Here is a 27,987-nt window from a genome sequence, read left to right on the forward strand (position 1 = left end):
ATCACATTAGGAATTAAGAAGGGATAATTACAGACCCAGTAGGTATCAGAAATCCAATACTTTTATGCTATAAATTTGAAAATCTATATGAAATAGACAATTTCCTTTAAAAAAATTATAAAACTAGATTTCAATAAGAAAGAGAAAGCCTGAAGTAATCCTTATATGTTCATATATGTCTTTTAAATGCTATACCACTAAAGCATTGAATTAGTTAAAAAGTTCTACCCCTCAGAACAAACCTAGACTAGATGGTTTTACATTCATGGAAGATATAATACCAAACATAGCAAACTCTTCTAGTGATTAGATAAATCAGCATACCTGTCCCACCATTCCAACACAATTCATTTTGTGACGCTAATATAAACTTCATGCAAAACCTAGATAGGATATAAAAGGAAAATTATATCTAAGGCTATCAACTTGAATGCAAAAATCCCAAACAAAATATTAACCAAAACCAAACCCGTTGCAGTCGAGTTGATTCTGACTCATAGCAACCCTATAGGACAGAGTAGAACCGCCCCATAGGTTTTCCAAGGAGCTGCTGGTGAATTCAAGCTGCTTGCATTTTGGTTAGCGGCCAAGCTTTTTCTGTTTCTTTTTTTTATATATATAATTTTTATTGTGCTTTAAGTGAAAGTTTACAAATTGTCAGTCTCTCACATAAAAACTTATATACACCTTGCTACATACTCCCAATTACTCTTCCCCTAATAATACAGCCTGCTCCCTCCCTCCGCTCTCTCTTTTTGTATCCATTTCACCAGCTTCTAACCCCCTCTACCCTCTCATCTCCCCTCCAGGCAGAAGATGCCAACATATCTCAAGGGTTCACCTGATCCAAGAAACTCACTCCTCATCAGCATCCCTCTCCAACCCATTGTCCAGTCCAATCCCTGTCTGAAGAGTTGGCTTTGGGAATGGTTCCTGTCCTGGGCCAACAGAAGGTCTGGGGGCCATGACCACCAGGGTCCTTCTAGTCTCAGTCAGACCATTAAGTCTGGTCTTTTTATGAGAATTTGGAGTCTGCATCCCATTGCTCTCCCGCTACCTCAGGGGTTCTCTGTTGTGCTCCCCGTCAGGGCAGTCGTCCCTCAGGGGTTCTCTATTGTGCTCCCTGTCAGGGCGTCATCAGCAGCCAAGCTCTTAACCACTGTACCACCAGGGCTTTAACAGAGTATTAGAGACCCAAATAAAAAATGTACAAAGAAGATAATATACCATTGCCAAATTGCGTTTTTCCAGGAATGCAAGGATGGCTTAACAGTTAAAAAATCTGCACGTTTAATTCAACAGCTTAAAATATTAAAGTGTAAAAAAATCATAAGATCAATTCAAGAGTTGCAGAAAAAAAAGTTTATCAGGAATACCTTCATGATAAAAAACTTAGGAAACTAGGAATAGAAGGGATTTGTTTTCAACCTGATTAAGGTTATTTACCAAAAACCTGTATCAAAACTCACACTCAATGGTGACACTTTGGCAGTATTCCCTTTAAAGCAGTATTCCAGTTATTATTAATAAGACTTGTATTAGCATTTTAGCCAATGTACAATATGAGAAAAAGAAATAAAAAGCATTAAGATTAGAGAGAAAGTTATAACACACTCTCATTATTCATAGGTGATTTGATTTCTGCGTAAAATCCCAAAAGAATCTGAAAAAAACAAATTATTAAAATTTATAAATTTCAGCAAGTTCAATGGATATACAGGTGGGCCCCGGGTTACAATCGAGATCCATCCCTAAGTGTGTCTTTAAGTCAAATTTGGAGGTAAGTTGAAATAGGTGCATAGGGTGCTTACTTAGCTTTGCTTTGGCTCAGAGCCTTTTCAATGATTTAAAAGCTGCACATGCAGCAAGTGAAGGTGATTGTGATGAAGAATTTGTTGCAAGTGGGGATGGCTGAGTTGTTTCAGAGGAAGGGCAAACTTACATAACATTATAGGGCAAGGACAAGTTGTCCGTGAACTGAAAGTTGGTAACCTGGGGATAAAACAAAAAAAGGACAGTGTATAATAAATATATAAAATGTATTATATTTAATATACTAACAACAAAAAGATAGTGCTTATGATAGAAATACCAAAAACACTCCATTATCCTCAAGTCGGTTCCGACTCATAGTGACCCTATAGTACAGGGAAAACCTGCCCCATAGAGTTTCCAAGGAGCACCTGGTGGATTTGAACTGCCAACCTTTTGGTTAGCACCCATAGTACTTAACCACTACACCACCAGGGTTTCCATGATAGAAAACAGAAAATATTTATGGGAAAATCTAATGATATGTGTGATTTTTATAGAGAAAAATATAAAAATGTGTAAAGGTTATCGAAGACATAAGGAAATGAAAAGATACCGGACAGAAAAGTTCAGTTTCTTAAAGATACAATTTCCCCGAATCAATCTGTAAAATCCGTATAACTCCAATGGGTCTTGAAAAGCTGACTCTAAAATTTAGATAAAAGAATAAAGACAAAGAATGAGCAAGAGGATTTTAAAAATAAAAAGGGGAGAAAGTTTACTTACCAGAGAATAAGATTTACTATAAAGCTAGAGTAATTAATGCAGGGTGATGATGCCTAGGTAGACAAACTGACCAATAGAGAGGAATAGAGTGCCCAGAAACAGACCCTGGCTTATATGGAAACCTGATATATGTCAGGTGACACTTCAGATCAGCAGTGAAAGGATAGATTCTTCATTAAATTGTGGTAGGATGATTGGTTATCCATATAGAGAAAATGCAATTGGATTCCTACCTCACAGCATACATAGCTGGATTCAAGATCTATCTTGAAAAGTGGAATTTTAAAATGTTTAGGAGAAAATATAGAAAAATGTTTTTATGATCTCAGGGAGGGAAGTTTTCTTAAGCAAGATACAAAATAGATATAAACCATGAAGAAAAAGGTAAATTTGATTCCATTAAAATTTTAAATTTTATTCATCAGAAGACCATTAAAAAGTTGAAAAGACAAGTCAGTGCAGGAGAAGATATTTGCAACACATATAATAGGCAAAGAATTAGGACTCAAAATGTATAAAAGATGTCATCCAAATCAAGAGGAAAAAGATAAAACAATCCGGTAGAAAATTTGGTGAAAGACAGAAACAGGCACTTCACAGTTTAAGCATATAAAAAGGTGCTCAGCTTCATCAATAATTAGAGAAATGAAAATTAGAGCCAAAAATAAGGTAGTATTTCATATTCATCAGACTGACAAAATTAAGAAATCTGACAGTAAGAGGTGTGGGCAAGGACCTACAGCAACAGAAACATTGCCCTTATTAAATTGGTACCATAGCCTATTTGGCAACATCCAGTGACATTAAAGATGCTCATATCCTACAAGCCAGTGATTCCACTCCTAGGTACATAACAGAGAAACTCTTATGCATGTCTACAATAAAACATAGAAGAATCGTTCAAATGTAAAAACACCTTTTAATAGTAAAAAATTGAGCGCAAGCGAAACATCACTCAACAGGTAACTAAATAAAGAAATTGTACTATTTTCGTAAGTGAGATTCCTAACTATCAGTAAAACAGTGAACTAGATTTACACATATCAACATGGATGAATCTCGCAAACATAATTTTAAGTGAAAAAAGCAGATTACTAAATTATCACATTAGTGTATGTTGTTGTTAGGTGCTGTCCAGTTGGTTGACTCATAGTGACCCTGTAGGACAGAGTAGAACTGCCCCATAGGGTTTCCAAGGAGCGGCTGGTGGATTTAAGCTGCCAACCTTTTGGTTAGCAGTTGAGCTCTTAACCACTATGCCACCAGGACTCCAACCTACATTAGTGTATACAGTTTGTATAATGTCTAAAAATAGCATATACTGTTTATATAATGTCTAAAAATGGAAAATGATAGCATGTATATTTAGGGATACATATATGGTAAAAGTATAAAATACATGAGCATGACAAACTCTAAATGTACAATAGGGTTAACTTTGTGGGTTAGAAGGGGATTTGATCAATTAAGCATCCACAGAAAGCTCTAAATGTAATGGTAATATTTTATTTCTTAAGCTGGATGGTATATGGTTGTTCATTATATTATTCTTTATACCTTTTTGTGTTTTTTAAATATTACATAATAGTTTTTTTTAATTAAAAAAAACATGTAAATGGTTACATGGAAACCACAAATCTAAGTATACAGAACAAATAAAAACACCTGCTGACCTAATGTTATCCAAATGGATACTTGTGGCTTGACATATAACTCCCTGTGACAGCATCTGACATAGATTTAAAAGGCGATATATCAAAAAAACTTTCTATTTCCCTCCAGAAACCTTCTGTATTCCCGTTTCAGCCCACCCCAAACTCACCTCAGATAAAGCATCACCATTTACCCATTTGCTCTGTCTGAAACGTTAGGAGCCTTCCTTGCCGTTTCTCTCGCCTATGCATCCTAGTCCATCAGCAAGCTCTGTCATCAGTGCCTACAAAATATGTTCAGATTTGGTCCCCTTCTCTCCACCACTATCCCCCAGTCCAACCATCTCTTGCCTGGATGGCTACAGTGGCCTCCCTAACTGTTCCCCCAGTTGCTATTCTTGGCAGCTCCCCTTCCCCAGTCTTTTTTCCCGCTAAGCAGCCACAGAGATCTCAAAAAAATGTAAGTGAGTTCATATCATTCCTTTGCACAATAGTTCTCCACAGCTGAGTTTAAAATGAAAAAGTCCTCACCAGGCCTGCAGGGTCCTACACAGCCTGGCTCCTGCCTACCTTCCTGACTAAATCTCCTGCTCTGCTCGTCCTCACTCTGTTCTCCAGCCATGCTGACTTTGCTGTTCCTTGAACAACTTCCTCCTCGTCTTAGGGCTTTTGAACTTGCCATTCCCTCACTTCCTTGAAGCATTCTCCCAGTTTTTATTCTGACTCCATTGGTGACTCAGCAAGGCCTCCACTAACCACCTTTTCTAAAACAGCTGCCCCTCTCCAACCTGACCAGTTCTGCAAGCTCATTTTGCTGTTTTATTTATTTTACTTCCTACCTGATGTTATACTATATGAGTATTTATTTAAGTTTATTTCTGTTTCATTGTAAGCTTCGTGGGGATTGGAAATGTTCTGTTTATTCATTGTTATATTTCCTAGTGCCTAAAACTGTCAGTTTGTATAACTGTGGTGTCTCGTGTGTTGCTGTGATGCTGGAAGCTATGCCACCAGGGTCTCCCATGGTGGACAGGTTTCAGAGGAGCTTCCAGACTAAGACAGACTAGGAAAAAGGACCTGGCAATCTACTTCTGAAAAAATTGATCAGTGAAAACCTTATGGATAGCAGCAGAACATTGTATGATACAGTGCCAGAAGATGAGCCCCTCGGGTTGGAAAGCACTCAAAATAAGACTGGGGAAGATCTGTGTCCTCAAAGTAGAGTCAATCTTAATGAGTAAAGCTTTTGAGACCTTCATTTGCTGATGTGGCATGACTGAAAATGAGAGAAACAGCTGCAAACATCCATAAATAATCAGAATGTGGAATGTCCGAAGTATGAATCAAGGAAAATTGAAAGTTGTCAAAAAATGAAATGGAATGCATAAACATCGATATCCTATGCATTAGTGAGCTGAAATGGACTGGTATTGACCATTTTGATTCAGACAGTCGTATAATCTACTATGCTGGGAATGACAAATTGAAGAGGAATGGTGTCACATTCATTCTCAAAAAGAACATTTCAAGATATATCCTGAAGTACAACACTGTCAGTAATAGGATAATATCCGTATGCCTGTAAGGAAGACCAGGTAATATGACTATTATTCAAATTTAGGCACCAATCACTGCATAAATGCAAAAGATGAAGAAATTGAAGATTTTTATCAACTTCTGCAGTCTGAAATTGATCAAACATGCAATCAAGATGAATTGATAATTACTGGTGATTGGATTGTAAGAGTTGGACACAAAAAGAAGGATCAGTAGTTGGAAAATACGGCCTTGGTGATAGAAACAGTACCAGAGATTGCTTAATAGAATTCTGCAAGACCAATGGCTTATTCATTGCAAATACATTTTTCAACAACATAAACAACGACTATACACATGGACCTCGCTGGATGGAATACGGAAATCAAATGGACTCCATCTGTGGAAAGAGATGCTGGAAAATCTCAATATCATCAGTCAGAACAAGACCAGGGGCTGACTGTGGAACAGTCCATCAGTTATTCATATGCAAGTTCAAGTTGAAGTTGAAGAAAATTAAAACAAGTCCACAAGAGCCAGAGTACGACCTTGTGGATATCCCGCTTGAATTTAGAGACCATCTCAAGAATAGATTTGACACATAGAACACTAATATCTGAAGACCAGACAAGTTGTGGGATGACATCAAGGATATCATACATGAAGAAAGCAAAAGGTCATTAAAAAAATCAAAATAGATGTCAGAAGAAACTCTGAAACTTGCTCTTGAACGTAGAATAGATAAAGCGAAAGGAAGAAATTATGAAGTAAAAGAGCTGAATGGAGATATCAAAGGGGGGCTCCAGAAGACAAAGTAAAGTATTATATTGAAATGTGCAAAGACCTGGAGATAGAAAACCAAAAGGGAAGAACATGCTTGGCATTTCTCAAACTGAAAGAACTGAACTAAAAATTAAAGCCTGGAGTTTCAATATTGAAGGATTCTACAGGGAAAATATTAAATGACACAGGAAGCATCAAAAGAAGATGGAAGGAATACACAGAGTCACTGTACCAAAAAGAAATTGGTCAATGTTCAACTATTTCAGGCAGGAGCATATGATCAAGAACTAATGGTACTGAAGGAAGAGGTCCAAGCTGTACTGAAAACAACGGCAAAAAACAAGGCTCTAGGAATTGACAGAATACCAACTGAGATGTTTCAACAAACAGATGCAGTGCTGGAGGTGCTCACTCATCTATGCCAAGAAATTTGGAAGATAGCTACCTGGCCAACTGACTGGAAGAGATCCATATTTGTACCCATTCCAAAGAAAGATGATTCAACAGAATGCGGAAATTATTGAATAATATCAATAATATCACACACAAGTAAAATTATGCTGAAGATAATTAAAAAACTGTTGCAGCAGTAAATTGGCAGGGAATTGCCAGAAATTCAAGCTAGATTTAGAAGAGGACATGGAACAAGGGAAATCATTGCTGATGTCTGATGGATCTTGTCTGAAAGCAGAGAATACTGGAAAGATGTTTACGTCTGTTTCATTGACTATGCAAAGGCATTCGACTGGGTGGATCATAACAAATTATGGATAGCTTTGCAAAGGATGAGAATTCCAGAATACTTAATTGCACTCATGAGGAACTCTACATAGATCAAGAGGGATTCATTTGAACAGAACAAGGATATACTCCATGGTTTAAAGTTAGGAAAGGTGTGCGTCAGGATTGTATCCTTTCACCAGGCTTACTCAACCTGTATGCTGAAGAAACAATCCAAGAAACTGGACTATCTGAAAAAGAATGCAGCATCAGGATTGGAGGAAAACTCATTAACAACCTGCAATATGCAGATGACACAATCGTGCTTGCTGAAGGTGAAAAGGACGTGATGAAAACCAGCCTATAGCCTTTTCTATGGATTACACCTCAACATAAAGAAAACAAAAATCCTCACAACTGGACCAATAAGCAACATCATGATAAATGGAGAAAAGATTGAAGTTGTAAAGAATTTCATTTTACTTCGATCTACAGTCAACACCCTTGGAAGCTGCAGTCAAGAAATCAGACGACATATTGCATTGGGCAAATCGGCTGCGAAAGACCTCTTTAAAATGTTAAAAATCAAATGTCACTTTGAGGACTAAGGTGTCTCTGACTCAAGCCATAGTATTTTCAATTGCCTCATATGCACATGAAAGCCATACAATGAATAAGGAAGACCAAAGAAGAATTGATGCCTTTGAATTATGATGTTGCTGAAGAATATTGAACATACCATGGATTTCCAGATGAACAAATTTGTCCTGGAAGTATAGCCAGAATGTTCCATAGAAGTGAAGATGGCGAGACTTCATCTCACACACTTTGGACATGTTATCAGGAAGGACCAGTTCCTGGAAGGACATCATACTTAGTAAAGTAGGAGTCAGCAAAAAAAAGGAAGACCGTCAAGGAGATGGATTGACACAGTGGCTGAAACAGTGGGCTCAAACATAGCAATGACTTTGAGGATGGTGCAGGACCGGGCAGTGTTTTGTTCTATTGTGAATGGAGTTGCTATGAGTCGGAACCAACCAGATGCCACCTAACAACAACAAAACTGTGCTTGCTTGGTACATCGCAGGTGCTCAATTACAGCTTTTTCAGTCAATGAATGAATTGATTTGTGTGGAAGTTAAGATTATAATTAAATTTGGGTGGAGGTAAATTTAGATGATGAGGAAAAACTTAGATGACTCAAAAAGTGCTCTTGTAAAAACGAAGGTATTGGAGTTGTAGATTCATGAGAAGAATTTGAAGAAAATTATTTCATAAAGTGTGAAAGTGAAAAAAATGATTTCTTCAGACATGTTATTACTTTAGTTAACTGATCTTAAGCATATATGATTAACTCAATTAGTAGATTAAATGTAAGTAGACGTTTAAGTATTTCATCTATATTCCTAAAAGTTTATATGTTCAGGTTGTCTAGAAAACTCTTGGTATCTTCTTTTTGGGAAACCTTATATTCAGGTTGCCTGACATGTGAGTGCCTTGTACTAGGTTTTATATAGTCACTCTTTTGTCAGTCAGTCCTTCCTAAGCACCTGGGGTCAAAGCTGGCCTCAGGTTTAGGGTCATGGCGTAGGGAACATACTGAGTGTTCGTTGTGTGCCAGGGACTTTGCCTGGGCTTTTCACTCACCCTCCCATCCCCCATCCTGAATTGGGTTGCCCAGGCAGGGAGAGGGGCAGGACTATAGGGCTCTGCAGCCTGACCTGACTCCTCTCACCCTTTCACCCCCCTGCAGATCTCGGAGGTCCTTTTTGTGTCCATCTATAGCACCGAGTTCTGCATGAAGGTCTACGTGGACCCCATCAACTACTGGAAGGATGGCTACAACCTGCTGGATGTGCTCATCATCATCATTATCTCAATCCCCTATGCCCTCCGAAAGATCAAGGGCAAACATTACCCCTACCTCAACATTGCTAATGGCATGCAGTCTCTACGCATCCTCAAGCTTATCACCTACAGTCGGGGCATCCGAGTGAGTGCCTGGGGGTGCCATGGTCCTGGGAGTGCAGGCTATAGGGCCCATCTGCCCACCAGCCCCTGATGAAATAATAGTTCTACTACTTACTGTCTTCCAGTTATTGAGTCTCACTGTGTGGCAGGTTGATCTTTACTGATTATCTTGTTTAATCTTAAAACAATTGTAAGACAGGAATCATTAGCTCCGTAGAAGCCCAAGAATGGAGAAATTGAAGCCCAAGGGCACCCAGCATTTAAAGGTCAGTGTCTGACTGCAGAGGCCATTTGGTGCTTTCTTCTCTCCCATGTTGCTAAGTGACTGATTTTCTTATGGTGCATGACCCTTTGAACTATATGCCCAGGAGTCTCCAGCTTTTTGATGACCTTGGCCACTCACTGCTTTCCCCAAGCAGCTAAAATCTGTTGCTTCTGTTGATGGTAATAGTCTTACTACTTCATTCCGGCTGCTCTGGAAATGCTGCTTCTGTTGAGAAGTCTTTCTGTGTTGCTGAAAGCCATGGAATACCCACCCTTTCTCTGACTCGCAAGGTTTCAGGCCAAACCTCAGAGGTGACCCCTTGCCCCCAACCATGCCCTCAGGCAGTTGTCCTGGACACAGTATGCTTGCCCTGGCTCTGTGCCCATTATCCATACTTTTCCAGGAAGGGGCTGATGGGGACCTGCTTGTCCGGTCAGGATGTGTCAGCCTATCCTGCTGAGAGATTGCTCCTGGTCCAGGCCTGGGTGACCTGCTATCTAGGGCCTGGGCCCTACACCTTGGGAGCCTGTTATGGATTGAATTTTGTCTCCCCAAAATATGTGTTGAAATCCTATCCCCTATACCTGTGAAGGAGCCTGGGTGGTGCAAATCTCTTCATGGCCAGGCTTCTGGAAAGAGCTGTCTGACTCCCAGTCCTCACTTACTCATCTTTCATTTACACTCTGCTCTGCCTTCTTCCCCTCCACTCGAGGGTAACTGCCTTCTCCCAGACTGCTAGTAACATCCTTGTCACCAAATCTCATGGCCATTTCCCTTGGCACTTCTTGTCACTGCTTTCCCTTGGTTTTCCTTCAACCTCCTGGGCATGACATCTCAGGTATCTTTTCCTCTGCCTGGCCCTTAAATATTATTTTCTCAGGACATATCATGAGTTCTCTTCTCTTCTCATTCCCTACACTCTGTGTCTGGACAATTTTTTCCACTTTCCAGGGTTTTCTTTTTCTTTCCTTCTGAATTTTATTTATTTTGTTTTTGTTGAGAATATATGCAGCAGAACATACACCAACAGTTTCTACATGTATAATTTAGTGACATTGATTCATTCTTTGAGTTGTACAACCAGTCTCACCCTCCTTTTCTGAGTTGGTCCTCCCTCATTAACATAAATTCACTGCCCCCTAAGGTTCCTATCTAATCTTTCGAGTTGTTTTTGTCGATTTGATCCCATATAGATGGTTCTTAAAAGAGCATAATGGTCAAGGCAGACCTTTTTTACTAGTTAAGGTAAACTATTGTTTAGCTTTAAGATGACTTCAGGAGATATTTTTGTTTAAGGTTTAAAGATTATCTTTGGATAATAGTTTCAGGGGTTCATCCACCCTCCCAGGCTCCAGAAAGTCTAGAGTCCACAAAATTTGAAATTCTGTTCTGCACCCCCCCCCCGCCTTTAATCAGGATTCTTCTATGGAATCTTTAATCAAAATGTTCAGTAATGGTAGCCAGGCACCACCCAGTTCTTCTGGTCTCATGGCAAAGGAGGCAGTTGTTCATAGAGGCAATTAGCCACACATTCTATATCTTCCTCCTGTACCTGACTCTCCTTCTTCCTCTGTTTTTCCAGGGGTCTTCACCTGCCCACACTTCTTTCTTTGGACTTCAGACTCAGTTGCCTTCTGGACATCTCTCATGCTTCTCAAACTCCACATGTCTAAACTAGAATTCATTACCTTTCCCTCACCCTGACCCTCAAGTCCAAAAGCACTGGCCCCTCTGCTATTTCATCTTTTGGTAAAGGGTGCCACCCTTAGTCAATTGCCAAGTCATAACCCTGAGTGTCAGTTTTGAGTCCAATCTCTCAGAGTCCTGCTGCATAGCTTCCTCAATATTTATGGACTTGTCCACTTCTCTTCCCATAGCCATCATCTTTTCTCTGCCACCTGGATTCTTGCAATGGTTTCCCACACTACTGAGAGCCCTGGAGCAGAAATGCCCCAGCAGCTGAAGAGGGGCAGATTTCTAAGTGCACATCAAATCACAACACCCTTCATTTCAAACCCAGCAGTGGCTCCACTTGTTTGTAGGCTAGAGAAAGACTCTACACTGCATCCTAGAAGGAAGGAGGGCAGTGTCTGAGGTGTCAAATGTAGGAGTCAATGTCAGGTTGGGAGGAGAGTAAGGCAGATGGGCAGGAAAGAAGACTGAGTTCACTGAGAGGTCTGTGCCAGGTGATGGAGTGAGGGAGTAATCAGAAAGTGGGAAGTGTAGTCTGGTTATTCTGGGTGACGGGCACCAAGGGAGCAGGGACCTGAGGTGGTACAAGAGTCACCAGAGATTAGGAAGTCAAGGGACAAAGAGGCCTGGGAGAAGGTGGGTAATCCATAAAGATGCCAGGGTCCCTGGAGGCCAGTGGGGTTGGGTGGAGAAGGGAAAGGTAGGCCCTGGTACCAGGCAGAGTTCTGAAGACATGAGGGGTATGGAAAGCTGGAAGGTAGCTCTGCCCAGAAGCAGAGAATTTGTCCATGGAGGCAGGGCTCCAAGGATAATATAGAAGGTGACCTCCTGAACCTGAGGCCAGTGCAGATGAGCAACAATCCTCGAGAGGCTGCTGGGGAGGTGGTGACCTCAGGCAAGAGAGGATTTGCAGGTGAGGCCAGTAGAGAGGTCTGTCTGAGTGTCCTAGTGCTGCCATAACAAATACTACCTACTGGGTGGCTTTGGAGAACAGAAATTTATTGTCTCACAGTTCTGGAGGCTAGAAGTCCAAATCAGAGTATCGGTTGTATCAATTCCTTCGATGGATATGGAGGGAAAATCCATTCCATGCCTCTCTACTATCTTCTGATGGCTCTTGGAACTCCTTGGCTTGTATCACATGCCTCTGTAGTCACATGTCTGTCCATCTGTCTCTCTCTCTCTGCGTTGTTCTCTTTTATAAGATACCACCTGGATGGGACCAGGAGCAACGTGACCTCCTGTTAACTGATAACATCTTCAAAGACCTTTTCCAAACAAGATGACATTTTTGGGTACCAGGTGCTAGGATTTCAACATATCCTTCTGGTGGACAGGATTCAATCTGAAACAGAGGTCATCATGGGATGAGGGTGCCAGCGCCCCATGGAAGTCATATGAGGAAGGGCGTGATGGGCGGTGGGCTGAAGGAAAGGAAGCCCAGGGAAGTGCAGGGGGAAGGAAGCAGAAAGCATTAGCGTCAGGAGTGGCTTCCGTCTTCAGAGGTGGGGGGGACAGTGACCCAGATTGGCCTCTTGTGAGGCCAAAGGCAATCGCTACCTGCTGATTGTATTTGTCCTGGTCAGAAGGTGAGGCCTAATGGTGCCTGGGGTGGAGGCATGGCAGGAGCAGCCCATCTTTCCTACTTGGAACCAGGGAAGGGAGCACAGCCCTCCTTGTTGGCCAAGGGCTTAATCCCAGAGCTCAGCCTGGCTTCCCTTTGACTGCAGGCCTCTGCTCAGCCTCTGGCCCTTGGGGACCTGCAAAGAGACCCGTGGGCATGCACACACACACACACCTCATGTTGTGTGTCCTGTGCTTGGCCTCAGGATTTTTCTGTGGTCAAGCAGAGCCTTGTATCCCAAAGTGGTTCCCTGGGGATCACCAGCCTCCTCATTCTCCCCACTATGGCTAATGTCATGGGACCCAGATCCCCAGGGTCACAGAAGCGACTCTGGGTTAAACATCCTCTGTACTGTACGCTGGCCGGCCCTTCTGGCCAGTGGCAGCTGGAAGTGCCAAAGTGGGGACCTGCACCTCAGTGCTGACTTACAGTAAGTGAAGTCTGAATGAGCCCTTAGCAGAACTGCAGCCTCAGTGCCCAGAGCCGGCACTCTGGCACATTCTTGGCTCTTGTCTTCCAATTAATTAAAACAGCACTCTGCCCTCTGCCTCATGGCAGTAAACCTACACCATGAGGAAACAGTTCCTTGTGTTGCACACAGAGAAGCTCCCTTAGCTGGGCACCTGGGGGCCACACTGCACCCGTCCTCTGTGTTTCAGCCTGAAAAACAGCCCTCAGATGCCAGCTTCCCCTTCCTCCCCCCTCCTCTTAGGGCTGGACAATTTTCTGCGCATGTGAATGGCTGTCCTGCCTGAAGGTCCTCTCCACACCCATAGGCCCCAGGGCCCGAGTGCCGTGGTGCTTGATCCCTAGCCCAAGAAAGCTGAACTGTGGGCTAGGAATTGCTTCCCCAAAGAATTTGTGAATTCAAAATCAGCCCAGGACTTCCTCAGGGAAGGAGCTTCCAGCCTATGGAATTTGGGAAACCATCCACTAGGACTGGACATCTGCACTGTGGCACTAATAGGGTCTGCCTGGATGTGCTTGAAGGACATGGCCTAGACCAATGTGGGGCTTCCTGCAGAGCATGACCTCCTCTTCCCCACTGCCGTTCTCATGCCTGGTCAGCTTTAACCTCAGATGGCACTGGTCCCCAATGGGTAGCCAGGAAGTGGGAGACCCAGCTGGGGCCTCATCCAGCCTTTCTGCACGTGCCTCAGGTTCTAACACTCAGCGCACCCCTCCCTGCCTTGTGCAGACCTGGCCCACAGACCACGTCAGATTGCAGCGTTTCTCTGAGGACTTGCCTCTTTAGCCTCATCAGTTCTTGGGAAAGACATTCTGTCTCCATCTAGCAGAGAGGGGGACAATTTTTTACATCTCAGCTCTTTTGGAATTAATCCAAAACCACTGATTTTCTTCCCCCAAGAAAAGGAGGGCAGCATCTGGCCTGAGTTCACTCCTTGCAGGCAGCTGCCAAATCAGTCCACATGCAGGACAGCCCCAGTGCTCTTGGATTGTTTCCCTGCTTTCCAAGTTGCCTCAGACTGTGTCTCATCTCTACCCAGTACCTCCTTCCTTAGTATTAAGTCAATAACCGGGTTCTGTGCTTAGGAGTGTCAGTGGTTGAGGGTGGTGGTGCAAGGCGATAGGGCTTGGGGGTCAGTCCCAGCTCTGACATTTCACTTCTCTGAACTTCTGATCCTTCTCCTTAAAATGGGCAGAATAATAACGCCTACCTACCTTAAAACCCATCACCCGTCTGTCAGTTTGTTGTACTGTGGTGGCTTGTCTATTGCTATGATGCTGGAAGCTATGCCACTGGTATTTCAAATGCCAGCAGGGTCACCCATGGTGGACAAGTTTCAGTGGAGTTTCCAGACTAAGCCTAGGAAGAAAGGCTTGGTGATCTACTTCTGAAGACTAGCCAATGAAAACCTTATGGATCACGACAGAACACTGTCTAACTTGCTTGCCTTGGACAAGTCATCAGGGTGGAATAGTTGCTGGAGGAGGACATACTGTTTGGTGAAGTAAAGGGCTAGCAAGAGTGAGGGAGACCCTCAGTGAAATGGCTTGGCATAATAGCCTCAATGGTGGACTCAAACATGCCAACAATTTTGAGGATGATGAAGGACTGGGCAATGTTTTGTTCTGTTGTATATAAAGTTGCCATGAGTTGGAGTCGACTGGACAGTAGCTATCTATTTACCTTGAAATCGGAGACCCTGAGTAGTGCAAACAGTTAAAGCACTTGGCTGCTAACCAAAAGGTTGGAAGTTACAGTCTACCCACAGGCATCTCAGAAGAAAAGCCTGTAAATCTACTTCCGGAGAATCAGCCATCAAAAACTCCATGGAGCACAGTTCTACTCTGATACACATGGGGTCACCATGAGTCAGAATCAACTCAACGACAACTGTTTTTTTTTTTATATATAACCTTGAAATTATGTCTGTGAAAGTGTCTAGATAGGTGAACACGTATTGTTGTTGTTACATGCCAACAAGTGGGTTCCGACTTATAGCGACCCTATGTAGTACAGAGTGAAACACCTCCCGGTCCTGCGCCATGCTCACAGTTGTTATGCTTAAGTCTATTATTGCAGCCACTGCGTCAGTCTATCCCATTGAGGGGCTTCCTCTTTTTCACTGACCCTCTACTTTACCAAGGCGTGGAGGATGAACGACGAGGAGCCATAGACAATGCTCCCTACGAGTGATCAATGTAGTGGAGAGATAAATCAAACTCCCATTTCATGGAAGACTGAGGCCACAAGAGAGGACCCAGAAAGAATGGAAGCTATCTTTCTCTCAGCCCTTTCCATTCTTACTCTCAGGGTGGCTCCCCTACTCCTCCTGGGCCTGGGGCAAAGAGTGTTCTGGTCTGGCCCTCAGAGCCAGGCTGGGGTTCAACTGGAGTAGCTAGTGGTCCTGAGAGGGAGGCCAGCTCAGTCCTGAGGCAGCACACATCAGCTGCCCATAGGTGACTAAGGTGGGTGCCAGGTATTCGTAAACCACTGTTTGATCCAGCCCTCAATGTGAGCATGCTTCTGACTAACTCCATCATTCATTCATTCATCCAACATTTGTTGAGCATCTACCATGTGCCAGGCAGGGTGCTGCTTGCTGGAGACAGAGGATGAAGTCACGTCTGCCCTTGAGACAGAGGTCAAGGACAGATGCGACCTTGTCCTCTGGGAACCTCCCAGCTTGGTGCTTTTGCCTAGCCCTGATCTTTCCGCCTTGCAGACGCTCATCATCGCCGTGGGGCAGACAGCCTACACCGTGGCCTCAGTGCTCATCCTCTTCTTCCTCCTGATGTACATCTTCGCTATCTTAGGCTTCTGCCTGTTTGGAGCTCCAGAGATGGGTGACCAGAATAACTGGGGGAACCTGGCTGTGGCCTTCTTTACCCTCTTCAGCTTGGCCACGGTATTGTGTTTGGGAAGAGTGGTGGGGTACACAGGAGCCTTGAGAAGGCACTGCCCGGGTGGTGTGGGCCTGTGGACATGCTGAGCCTCGTGTGGGACCTTCCCCATGTTCAGATACTCAGTTGGGCCAAGGGAAGCTAGGAGCTGACTCCCAGGGTTAGTGAGAGGCCAGTGGATTGGGGAGATTTTGAGGGGCTGATATAGAGGCAGAGCCAGCCGCATCCTCAGTGGTTGGGCAGGAAGCACCCCGTGGACCAGGGCTCCCTGGGGTAGGTAGAATGAGTCCTGCTCCACTGGGTCTTGGCACTCAGCATTCCCCACCCTGGTCTGAGCAGGTGGATGGCTGGACAGACCTGCAGCAGGAGTTAGATGATCGGAATTTTGTGCTGAGCCGGGCATTCACCATTATCTTCATCCTGCTTGCCTCCTTTATCTTCCTCAGCATGTTTGTGGGCGTGATGATCATCCATACAGAGGTGAGGCTGTGCTTGTAAGGATTGGGGGTCAGATGAGGTGTGTCAGGAAGGGCTGTGGGCCACGTCCCCAGGGAGCACCTCAAGCTGTGTCTCCCTTTGGAGGTGGAGATGAGGTGAAGGTGGAGAAGAGGTAGCTACATGGATCCTCTCTACCCCAGCCCAACTCCTCTCCCTGAGCCAGTGCGTTTTCCCTGTACAATGATGGTGGCCAGGAGGACAGTGGAGCTTGGGAAGCCACTGTAGCTGCAGTTGGCAGCTTGAGTTGAGCTCAGTTGAGTTGGCAGTTGAGGCTGGCTGGCCCTGTATTGAGGAAATCCTGGTGGTGTAGTGGTAAAGTGCTACAGCTGCTAACCAAAGCTCAGCAGTTTGAATCCACCAGGCTTTCCTTGGAAACTCTAGGGGGTAGTTCTACTCTGTCCTATAGGGTTGCTGTGAGTTGGAATTGACTCGACGGGAATGGGTATTTTTTTTGGCCCTGTATTGGGGGAGGGGTCCTCCTTCTGAGGGGCCTGAGCAGTGGTGCAAGGCTAGGGAAGGAGGACAGGGTGGGCACGGAGCAAGAGACTGCACCTGACCTCTACCCTTTGAATCTCTAGGACTCCATCAAAAAATTTGAGCGGGATCTGGAGCTGGAGAGGCACATGATCCTCATGGAAGAGAAGCAGGTGATTCTGAAGCGGCAGCAGGAGGAGGTCAGCCATCTGATGCAGACCCAGGTAGGTGCTTGCCACCAGGATGTAGACACAGACAGAGAGACAGATGGACAGTCAGGGCTGAAGAATGGCCAGGAAGAAGGGTCTTGGGACCTGTGTAGAGGGCAGATAGCCTCAGGCATCTGTGGCCTTAGGTAAGGCAGGCATGTACCCCTGTATTTCCCAGAGTCAAGCTTTATGCTCTGCATTTTTATACTTTTCTGGACCTCTCTAATTATAACTTCTCCTTCCCTCATGGGAAAAATTCCACTGATGGGTCTTTGGGGCCAGGCAGTGTGTGCTAGGGCACCTTGGTCACTGAGGTCACGCTGGTGCCAACCAGGCATGGCACCAGTCCGTTGGGTGAGTGAGGACACTGAGGCTTCAAGAGGTTAAATTACTCACCCTTGGTTTCCTTATGTCATTTCTAAAACCAGGCCAAGAATGAGCACAAAAGGCAGGACATGGTCTGAAACATGACACAGCTATGAGGCACTGTGGAGAGCCTTCTTATTTGAGCCTCAATGCCCTGAACTGCCCATGCTAAGCCCTGGGTACCCTGCTGGGTGCTGACCATGCTGCCCCTTTCTTCTTCCTCTGGATGGTCCATCCCTCACTAGCCCCTTCTCTGACTCTGAGACATCTTCCTTCCTGACAGTCTTGTCTCTCTTTCCTGGGCCCAAGCTTTGTCCAGGGTGGGCAGAGGCTGTACTGAGCCAAACTCATGCTCTCACCTATTCCTTCTGAGATACCTGCCTGGTGGATAATGACGGTGTTCATACACTATTTCAGCCAGGGTGGAGTCCAGGCCCAGAGGGGTCAGGGATGAATTTGTGGCTGGCTCAGAACTCTTCTGGGGCCCATGGTGGAGGTCCAGATCCTCATGCAGTTTGAGTGTCACCTCCTCCTCCTCATTGCTTTCACCTTATGCTTCTCTCTCCAGAAAAACGTTGACTATAAAAGCTTCAGTGAGCTGGTGGAGAACTTCAAGAAGACCCTGCAGCACACTGACCCCATGGTCTTGGATGATTTTGGCACTAGCCTACCCTTCATTGACATCTACTTGTCCACTCTGGACAACCAGGATAATACTATCTACAAGTCAGTCCCACCCCCGCCACCCCTAGTCCAAGAAGACTGGGCCTTACCTGGTCCCTGGGGCTTCCTTGAGGCTGGGGTTGTACTGGGTGCCTTAGGACAGTGAGAGGGGAGATGGTCAATGCGCAGGGTGGGTGAGACGAACCGAGGCCCTTCTTTGGGGTGCAGAATTCAATGAGCTGCTGTGGCTGGTGGGACTCTGTTCCCCTTCCCTTCCTCAGGCCACCCTGGCCCATGTTTAAATGCCTTGTCCTGGCTTTACATGTCCAGTGCCTCACTAATCTATTTCCAAGGAGCAGAGGAAAGAGCACTTGATGGCAAGTCAGGAGCCTAGGTTCCTGGCCCAGTTCTGCCACCGTCTTCCTACATGACCCTGGGCAAGCCTCTGTCCCCTTCCCTCTCCCATACATAAAGGGCTTCTGGGATGATTCAATGAAAAAATGCTTGTGCAGCTCTCAGCTTGGCTGGCCCAGGGCCTGTGCTCTAGGTAAGTTAGCTGTGACTGTAACTGGCCTCTACAGAGCAGGAAGGATGTAAAAACCTGGCAGAAGTGGTGGACCCTAGGGAGCCATGGTGGGCTCTTGAAACAGAAGGACATAAGCTGGGCTGCTCAACAAACACCCCCCGGAGGGCTTCCTAGACTAGAGAAACTAGAAAGAGGAGGGTCAAGGAACCCCTACTTCTGGCCCAAGAGTGGGCCAAGCACTGTCTGAGCACCTCCACAGGGTCACCTCACCTGAGCCCAGGGGTTTGTTATCTCTGACCTGACCATGAGATGGAGTGTTTACTCCGGGGGTCACAGCGAGAGGGGCAGACCCTGGATTTCAGTGCTGCACTCTTCCCTGACCCCACACCTGCGAGGTGTGGTGACCGAGCAGGTGCAAGTGTGTGGCGGGGGGGCGGGGGGCCAGGGCGGTGCGGGACCATGGAGCCCACCCTGAGCTCAGGCCCCAACTCCTCCTGCTCTACTTCCCAGGCTTCAAGAGCTGTACTATGAGATGGTGCATGTTCTGAGACTGATGCTTGAAGACTTGCCCAAGAAGCAGCAGTCCCAGTCCTTGGAAGTAGCTGAGAAGTAGATGGGTAAGGAGCACCCAGGCACTGAGAGCGTCCCAGGCTGCAGCAGGCCCCCATTAAACACAGGCCTTTTGAGTGACCTCTCCATAGCTGTGTGATCATGGTGTTTGCCCATGTTTGGGGATCGGGCTTGAGTAGGTACTCATGAAGTCTGATTCCCTGGAACATATCCACCTCCCACCGACGTGACACTGCCAGATGTAAGGAGTGGGGAGGGAGAGTAGGGTCAACACTTGCCCTGGCCAGAAGCCACATCCAGTGGCTACACTGGCTCTAGCCTCCCTTGACCCCAGCAACAAGGACCTCTGGGCTCCAGGGAAGCTGTCTGACAGTCATTCATCTTCCCATCCATATACTGACTGCCACTGACTGAGCTGGGCTGGGTGCTGGGGTGCCGCAGTGAGAAACCCACAGTCCAGCCCTGGCCGTCTTGAGCTCATGGTTGAGTAGGGGACACAGTAATCCAGCCAGACCTGATGAGAGAATGTTTCCCTGAAGAAGTGACAATAATTGTTACAATGCAGTGAGCACATGTCTTCTAAGAAACTAAAATCATTTCCATTTGCAAATGTTCACCACACTCTCAGGGCCAAGTTGAGAATTGTGACAATGAGGCCCAGAAGGATGGCCCATGAGCGTGAACCCCATCTCCATGTGGGGGAGCCCTCTGAAGAAAAGGATGTAGCTTAGCTGCTTTCTGGATGGAGAGAACTTTGCACCAATGCCCAGAGGAGGCCTGAAGTAGGTAGGGTGTTTGTGCCCCTCTTTGTAGGGGGAGAAGCTCAGGGCCCTACATGTCAGTGCCTGACTGTGAAGGAGTCGACTCCAGGCAGGAAGCCTTAGTGTGTTCAGGTGAATGGGTTTCCGGAGTGCTTGAGCGCATGTAGCCCCATCAGTAGGGCCGGCAGGCCCCAGGCAGTGGCTCCAACTCACCTCTCAGGGCTGGGCAAAGCAGATATTGCCAACTGCTCACACTGGGTGTGCCCAGGATGCTCAGGGAACTGTTAAAACACATCCACCTGCTCTCAGCAGGAATCTGGGAACGAACAAAAGGGTTAAAAAGTTACCTCAAAGGGAACAAAGTTGAAAGAGCCATGATTTTGGAGACAGGAGACCTGGGTTCCTTAAGTGGGTGACCTTGGGCAAGATGTCTGATCTTCTTAAGCCTTGGCTATTCCTTCTGAGAAATGGGATGACAAAACCAGCTAGCTCTAAGGATCAAATACAACACAGTACAGTCAACTGTGGTTTGTGCTTCCCAGCCATCAGCCTTCTACCCTGCCACTGGGAGGCCAGCTGCAGTGGGGTGTGCACGCCTCTGCTTCTCATCCAGATGGGGCCAACATCAAGGCAGCAGGAGGGAAACATGGGGCTGAGGGCAGGAAGCAGAGGCCAAGAGCCAGCAGAAGCAGGTGTGAATGGGTTCCTAGATGGAGCTGGTGCCGGATGGGCAGATGGCACTTCAGACCTGGATGAGTCGGGTCCTGGGCCCAGCAGGGCAGCCCTGGGCATGGACCTCTGAGTGTGGTGTGGGAGGGCAAGTGCCTCTAAGGGCATAAGTAGACAGGCTGTCACAGAGCAGAGCACTGGGAGGGGTGACGTGCAGAGGGCCAACCCAGCCCTGCTGGCAGAACCAGCTGATGGATATTTGGCACAAAGTCCCAAAGCAGCATTTCTGTTTGGCTCTATTTGCCTGCAGAGCAAACACTGGCAGATTGGAATTCCCACTTGGGCTCTCCCCAACTCAAACAGGCTTGGCCAAAACTTTCAATTGATTTGCCTGGGGCAGAAGTGGCTCTGCTTGCCCAGGCCCGGCTGTGGAAAGCAGGATGCTTTTCCTATCTCCCACCCTGGGATCCAGCAGGGCTGTCCCCAGATGGCTCATTTATCACCATTCTGCCAGCCTCGTGGCTTGGGGACTGCAGGGAAATGCAGGGGCCCCTGGCCTGAGTCTTCCTCTGGTCACACCCAGTCCCTCCCCCAGCTCTTGTGGGAGGGATCTAGAGCCCAAGGTTGGAGGTGTTTGGAAAGTGGCTGGATTTTTTAAAACTGCTTGTTGATTTCCCCAGCAGAAAGCTGGGGACCCAGGCCTAGACTAGGAATATAAGCTCTCCTGTTTATTCTAACAGCCCCAGGAAATCCAATAGTGAGAGGCTGGAGACTATACACCTTGATGTTTTCTTCTAATGCAGGTGAGACAGGATACCTCCCAAAACACATTGTCCTTCAACAGGTCCGCTTTTGCTCCTAGTGGTGTCTCCTCCTGTTTTGGTCTCTGTCCCAGGTGCCAAACTGCCTGGGCCTGCTCCATTGTCCCACAGACTCTTGAGACAGAGGTGACTCTAAGTTCTAACGAGACTACTCAGAGAGGCAAGGTGATTGTTGTTGATTCTAGTCCTATAAACTCATTTCCATCAAGGTGATGCCGACTTATAGTGACCCTGTAGTACAGAGTAGAGCTGCCCCATAGGGTTTCTAAGGAGTGGCTGGTGAATTCGAACTGCCGACCTTTTTGGTTAGCAGCTAAAGCTCTTAACCACTGTACCACCAGGGCTCCGATTCTAGTCGTAGGGTTGTAAAATGGGGAAAAGGAGCTAAATCTAATGAAGCCAGATTTATTAACAATGAGAGTCCTCACTCTTCCCCACACTCCGCTAGAAAGAATTTTGTCTCTGCTTGGTCAGCTACATGCCTCCCCTCCCACGAGTTCTATTTTGACTGTATTTATTTTAGGCTTTTGGTGATATAGTATGAGGAGAATGGTGGGGAATCAGAACTAGAGAGCTGGAAGAAAAGGGCAACATTCTTGCTTCCTAGGTCTGCCCCTGGATTCTCCATGTGGAGAACCAGGGTAATGGGCAAAACAGAGAGCAAACTGAGACACCAGCAAGACTTGGTTAATTGACACAATAAAGAGCTGGAGCCAGGGAGTGAAGAAGGAAGTGAAAGCTGAGAACTGGGAGTCAGAAACTTTTGGAGAGAGGCTGGTGTGAGTTCTGGAAAGGGGGAAATGGGGATTGAAAGTGTCCTTGTGGATTAAGAATTGGATTCACTTCGATGTTCTTTGAGAGAGGCAAATAATGGTTGGAATTATTTTTAGGTTACTTAAGGTTGCTGTAATGTGCCTTTTTTTTTTAAAATAATTTTTATTGTGCTTTAAGTGAAAGTTACAAATCAAGTCAGTCTGTCACATATAAGCTTATATACACCTTACTACATACTCCCACTTACTCTCCCCCTAATGAGTCAGCCCGCTCCCTTCTTCCAGTCTCTCCTTTCATGACCGTTTTGCCAGTTTCTAACCCTCTCTACCCTCGCATCTTCCCTCCAGACAGGAGATGCCAATACAGTCTCAAGTGTCCACCTGATACAAGTAGCTCACTCTTCATCAGCATCTCTCTCCAACCCATTGTCTAGTCCCTTCCATGTCTGATGAGTAGTCTTCAGGAATGGTTCCTGTCCTGGGCCAACAGAAGGTTTGGGGACCATGACCACCGGGATTCTTCTAGTCTCAGTCAGACCATTAAGTCTGGTCTTTTTATGAGAATTTGGGGTCTGCATCCCACTGTTCTCCTGCTCTCAGGGGTTCTCTGTTGTGCTCCCTGTTAGGGCAGTCATCGGTTGTGGCCGGGCACCATCTAGTTCTTCTGGTCTCAGGATGATGTAAGTCTCTAGTTCACGTGGCCCTTTCTGTCTCTTGGGCTCATAGTTATCGTGTGACCTTGGTGTTCTTCATTCTCCTTTGATCCAGGTGGGTTGAGACCAATTGATGCATCTTAGATGGCCGCTTGTTAGCATGTAATGTGCCTTTTTTTTAATGGAACCCCAGGAATAGATTAGACGATGTGGAACCTGGATTATATTCGGGTTACATAAAAGATCACCCTGTGTAATGGAGACCTCTCAGGCTAGAAATCAAGAAATGTGCAGAGGGCTTTAGCTATCAATGCATGCGTTTAGCTATCATGCATTGAGCCCCCTAGCTAGGATCTGAGGCCTCTGGATGAAATACCACCCAGAGTGTGCAGCAACAAGTGTGACTAGCTTTTGCAAAATGAAGCTCAAGTCTCAAAAGGTAAGAGTGGCAAGAGGGGGATGAAGAGCGTGTGCTAAAACTCTTGGAAAGAAACCAGAAGATAACTCTAGCCAGTGTAAAACAGCAGACAGGCACTGCCCTTCCCTGTCCCCCCATTCAGCAACCTGAGAGGACTACTGTCCCCTAGAATTGAGGCTTGAGATAAAAAGACCTCCTCAAAAATTGCCCGTGTGCCAGAGAAGAAGGCGTCCAAGTAGAGGTTAGGCCTGGGCTACAAAGGTACAGCCGAGTTCTCCTTGTTGACTATGGAAATAGTGCCTCTTGTTTCGCGGCATTTCTGTGCACAAGATACTTTCATAGCATGATTCGAGTCTCATAACAACCCTGTTAAACAGGTATTTTCATTACTCCCGTTAAACAGATGGTAAAACTGAGGTTCAAAGAGGAGATGTAATTTACCCGAGGTTGCACAATTAAGAGGGAAGGAACCAAGATTCACAACCAAGTTTGTCTAGCTCTTTAACCACTCTGCTAGAATGCTGTGCGGCAGTCTTCTGAGGAAAATGTCGTGTCCATTTTATAGGTAAGCAAGTCGGCCCTCAGAGAGACTGTCTTGACCAAGGCAAGAGTCTTTAAAAGGCAGAGTCAGTATTTGAATACCAGTCACACATGTACCCCTCTGCTCCACTACGTCATAGCAATCTTGTTATTATCAAAGCTGTTTATTGAACTTCAGAAACCAAGCCATGATTCCTTTCTGAGCAGGGCTTGGCTCTGAGAGGCAGGAGAGTGGCCCCTCAGGCAGGCCTGGTTTGCCACTTCCCTGGCACCTTCTCACTACCCTGTTGAGGCTCTGAAGTCTGCGAGCCCAGTGGCTCCTGGCTTGGACCTAGGAGCCACAGTGATTGAGACCATGCCAGTAGGAAGCAATCAGTGTGTTCAGATGGGGTGGTGACTGCGGGCCTAATCAGGAAATTAGAGCCTGGGCAGAGAGGGGTTTGGCTTAGATGCCGCCTTTCCCTGGGTTTCAGTAAAGCAGGCCCACACGGAGGCTTGGCTGGCAGATGGGATGCACTGAGCAGGCATGACTGGGCCTTAGCAGGCAGAACTCGCTGGCTTGTCAGTGGCTATGTGAGGCTGTCCCCAAGGTCCGGAAGTTTGGCCTCTGTACTGGTGACATTATACTCAGCCCTTTCTGGCCCTCTGCCTATGCTTGCATCCACTGTTAGCTCATTCAGCAGGGGTGGGAGCTGTGGGCACCTGGAAGGAGGCAATTGGTTTGTATATGGTTTTCTTTGGCCTGACCCTTGAATGAGCAAACAGAGGAGTGAAAGAATTGTCCTGTAGGAAAACCCATTTGCAGAACTGTACATACATGGCACCATCTGTATTTAAAAAAAAAAAGGAAAAGGAAAAATATAACCACACACACAAAATGGCAGTGAGATATTTTTTCTTTTTCAGGTGGCAAAGATGATAGACAAAACCCAGTTATCAGCAGAGGTGTGGGGAACGGGTACCTTACACACTTTTGGCAGTGCAAGTTGATGTGGCCTTCCCAGAAGGCAGCATGTTTTAGGTTTTATGTATGTGTTCCCATGGACCAGCACTTCTGGTTCTAAATCACCCTAAGGAGCCAAATGACAAAGTCACAGAAATGTACAGATTAGAACGTTTACCATGGCCTATTATAAGAAAAACAAAACAAGACAGGGAATGACCTAAATGCCCATTGATGAGGAAACTGGTGAAATGATTATGAATCCATACATGTGGCCATTAAAAATAATGATGCGTTGACAAGAATAGATGTTCTCGGCATTTTGTTGAGTGGAAAAAGCAGACTGGAGCAGCAGGTGATAGGATAGCTTTTCTGTAACGGCAAGTGAGCGTGTATACCGTATGTGCACACAGACACGTGCACGTGCTGAGGGAGGTCTGGAGGATCATCACCAAAATATTAGCAGTGGTTTGGGTGATCTTTTTGTCCTCACATTTTTCTGAAATTTTGAATTTTTAAGAATGAACACGTACTTTATGATTAGGAATGACGGACAACATAGTTTTCACCGTGAAAAGGAAAGGCATTAAGCAGTGTGTGTACACGCCAGTTGTGTGCGCGCTGTGTGTGCACGCATGGGGCAGGTGGAAGGGCGTGCCAGGCAAACAGAACCACATGCACAGAGGAAAAGCTGCAGGAGCTTGCAGAGAGCGATGAGAAGTTGGTGTGGCTACAGCCTGCGGTGTGGGGCGGGGGGAAGGGGAGCAGATCATGAGGGCCGTCAGTGCTCATCTTGGCCCTGTAAGCTTTGGTAACATGAGCCATAAAGGACCGTAAGCAAGACACTGCCCCGGCCAGACTTGATTCCTGCTGCCACTCTGACAGTGGCAGTATCCCCATCACCTGGCACTGAAGGCTTCCCTATTCTGTCTCCTTCTCTTCCCGTATTTCCCAGGGCTCCCCTTTGCCTGGCTCAGTCTAGCCTCCACTCCTGCATACTCGTTCCCAGTCCTGCCTGTCCACAAGACTCAGCACCAAACCCTAACAGGAGCCTTCCCAGATTGGTCCTGTTAGCCTTAATTTCTCCTTTATCACACCCTCAACGTTGACCTTTTATACCTGACCTTCAATCAGACCTCAGTTCCTCCACCCATAGATACTTCTTCTCCCAACACCAATCAGGAAGGGTTATAGACTAAGAGGTTATGCCCTGACACCTGATGCCAGTGACTAGACTGTCTGAGATAGGCCAGCTTCAGTCCTGATGTGGGGAGAAAGTGGACAGGAAAGAGACCCAGTAGTTATTTTGAGCCTATTATGTCATAGGTGAAGTACTAAACACTCTATGTACCTTTTTACATTTATCCCCATTTTACAGATGAGAAAACTGAGGTTCAGAAAGGTTATGTAACAGCAAATAAGCAGTGGGAGCTGTAAGTTGAAGCCAGGCTCTAATTCCAAAGCCCTTACTCTTAGCCTTTTTGGTCTACTTATCTCCTGCCTTCACCCCCTGGAGGTTGACCGGGCTGGGGCTGGGTTTCCCTAGGCCTGAGGTGGAGCCTTCTTTTACCTTGCTGCTCAGGGCCCTTTGGAAATGCAGAAGGCTGACAGAAATCCAGGACTCCAGGGACTACAGGGTGGAGAGATGATTCCTTCTTACTTAAGTAATAGTTCTTGACCTAGTCACGAACTGGGGGGCAACGCAGCATCCCTGCTGAGGCCTTGGGGGTGCCGTTATGTCCAAGAAAATAAAGCAAGATACTTCCCTTATGAGGTCTGCCTGGTCAGGGGAACTATGGGGGGAAAGGAGGAGGCGGGTAATGGCGACTGACATGTTGATCAAGAAAGGGCTTCCTGATTCAGAAATTCTCCAGTGGTAGTACGTCAGTGAGATGATAGAAGGCAGCCCACCTGAACACCATTCAGGGCCTGAGCTTCTTAAAACCTGTCACATCCAGGGTCTGTTTAGACCCTTACAATGAACTCTGAGAGGCAGGCAGATCCAGTACCCAGGGGACCTTGGGCTCCATGAAGGGAAGGTCATGTCTGAGGAGAAGCCTAGCCCAAGGACTAGGAGCCAGGCCGCTTGACTCTGGAGCAGCCCTGGCCTCCTCCAGGCAGGTACACCAGCCTCAGCTCTATACATGCCTTGAGGGACTGAGTGCATCTCTATGAGCCTGGGGGGGCTAGGTGGGCCTTGGCAGCCCCACCCTGGGCTCTGGACTCTGGGAGAGTGGAGAAGCTTTGGTGGGGTTGGTACCAAGTTTGGAAGAAGCCAGATGTTCACTGTAAATTGTGTGTGCTGTGTACTCAATACCAGCCATGGTGACTCAATAGAAATGCCAGCTTGAGGTAGAGGAGGGATCCTCGGTCACACCGGGTCTGGGGTGATCTTTTGTGTAAACATATCCTTTATTAAATCAGATTTACTTAAAAGGAGAGAGAGGTGTGTGCATGCGTCTGTGCGAGCACGAGTGTACACAAAGGGCTGAAGTACCAGTGGGGATGAGCATCCATCCAGTGTGTTCTGGAAAGTTCCCAGATAAGCCACAGGCAGGAACAGTTTGGGGAGGCCCTTGCTGGGCGCCACCACAACCTGGCAGCCGGTGCAGTGGCCAGCCACCTTGTGGCTGCAGCGTCTGGAAGGGTTCGCCAAGCACTTTCTGTGAAGTCACTGGGACGTTAAGCCCTTGGTTCAATTAAATGAGTTAATAAGCTTCGTCTGATTCTGTTGAATAATAATAATATAATGTGATAATAGCACTAATGGTGCTATTAGCTGTGATTATCACACGTGCCCGCACCATTCCAGGCACGGAGGGGAGGCGCAGCAGACATTTTCCACTCATAAAACCCCATTCTTCAAAGCCTTTCCAGCCCAACTCCCTATATCCATTTTCGGGACAAATTACCAACACTTAAAAAAAATTGGGCCATTTTTCGTGAAAGCCAA

The 27,987-nt window shown here is 46.2% G+C and overlaps 1 protein-coding gene across 1 annotated transcript in view; it reads left to right on the forward strand.

Annotated features, from left to right (window-relative positions):
* The window catches only part of CATSPER3 (cation channel sperm associated 3), a 73,872-nt gene extending 45,890 nt beyond the window's left edge, over nt 1–27,982 (forward strand). Inside the window, exons 3-8 of the mRNA XM_003404784.3 lie at nt 8,983–9,222; nt 15,973–16,155; nt 16,490–16,630; nt 17,227–17,346; nt 18,266–18,423; nt 19,397–27,982. Coding sequence (XP_003404832.1) covers nt 8,983–9,222; nt 15,973–16,155; nt 16,490–16,630; nt 17,227–17,346; nt 18,266–18,423; nt 19,397–19,499 — 945 coding nt within the window. The 3' untranslated portion in view covers nt 19,500–27,982. The remainder of the gene's footprint in view (nt 1–8,982; nt 9,223–15,972; nt 16,156–16,489; nt 16,631–17,226; nt 17,347–18,265; nt 18,424–19,396) is intronic.
* Nucleotides 27,983–27,987: the final 5 nt, after the last annotated feature.

This window comes from Loxodonta africana, chromosome 2 (assembly GCF_030014295.1).
Source record: "Loxodonta africana isolate mLoxAfr1 chromosome 2, mLoxAfr1.hap2, whole genome shotgun sequence".
Taxonomy (NCBI): Eukaryota; Metazoa; Chordata; class Mammalia; order Proboscidea; family Elephantidae; genus Loxodonta; species Loxodonta africana.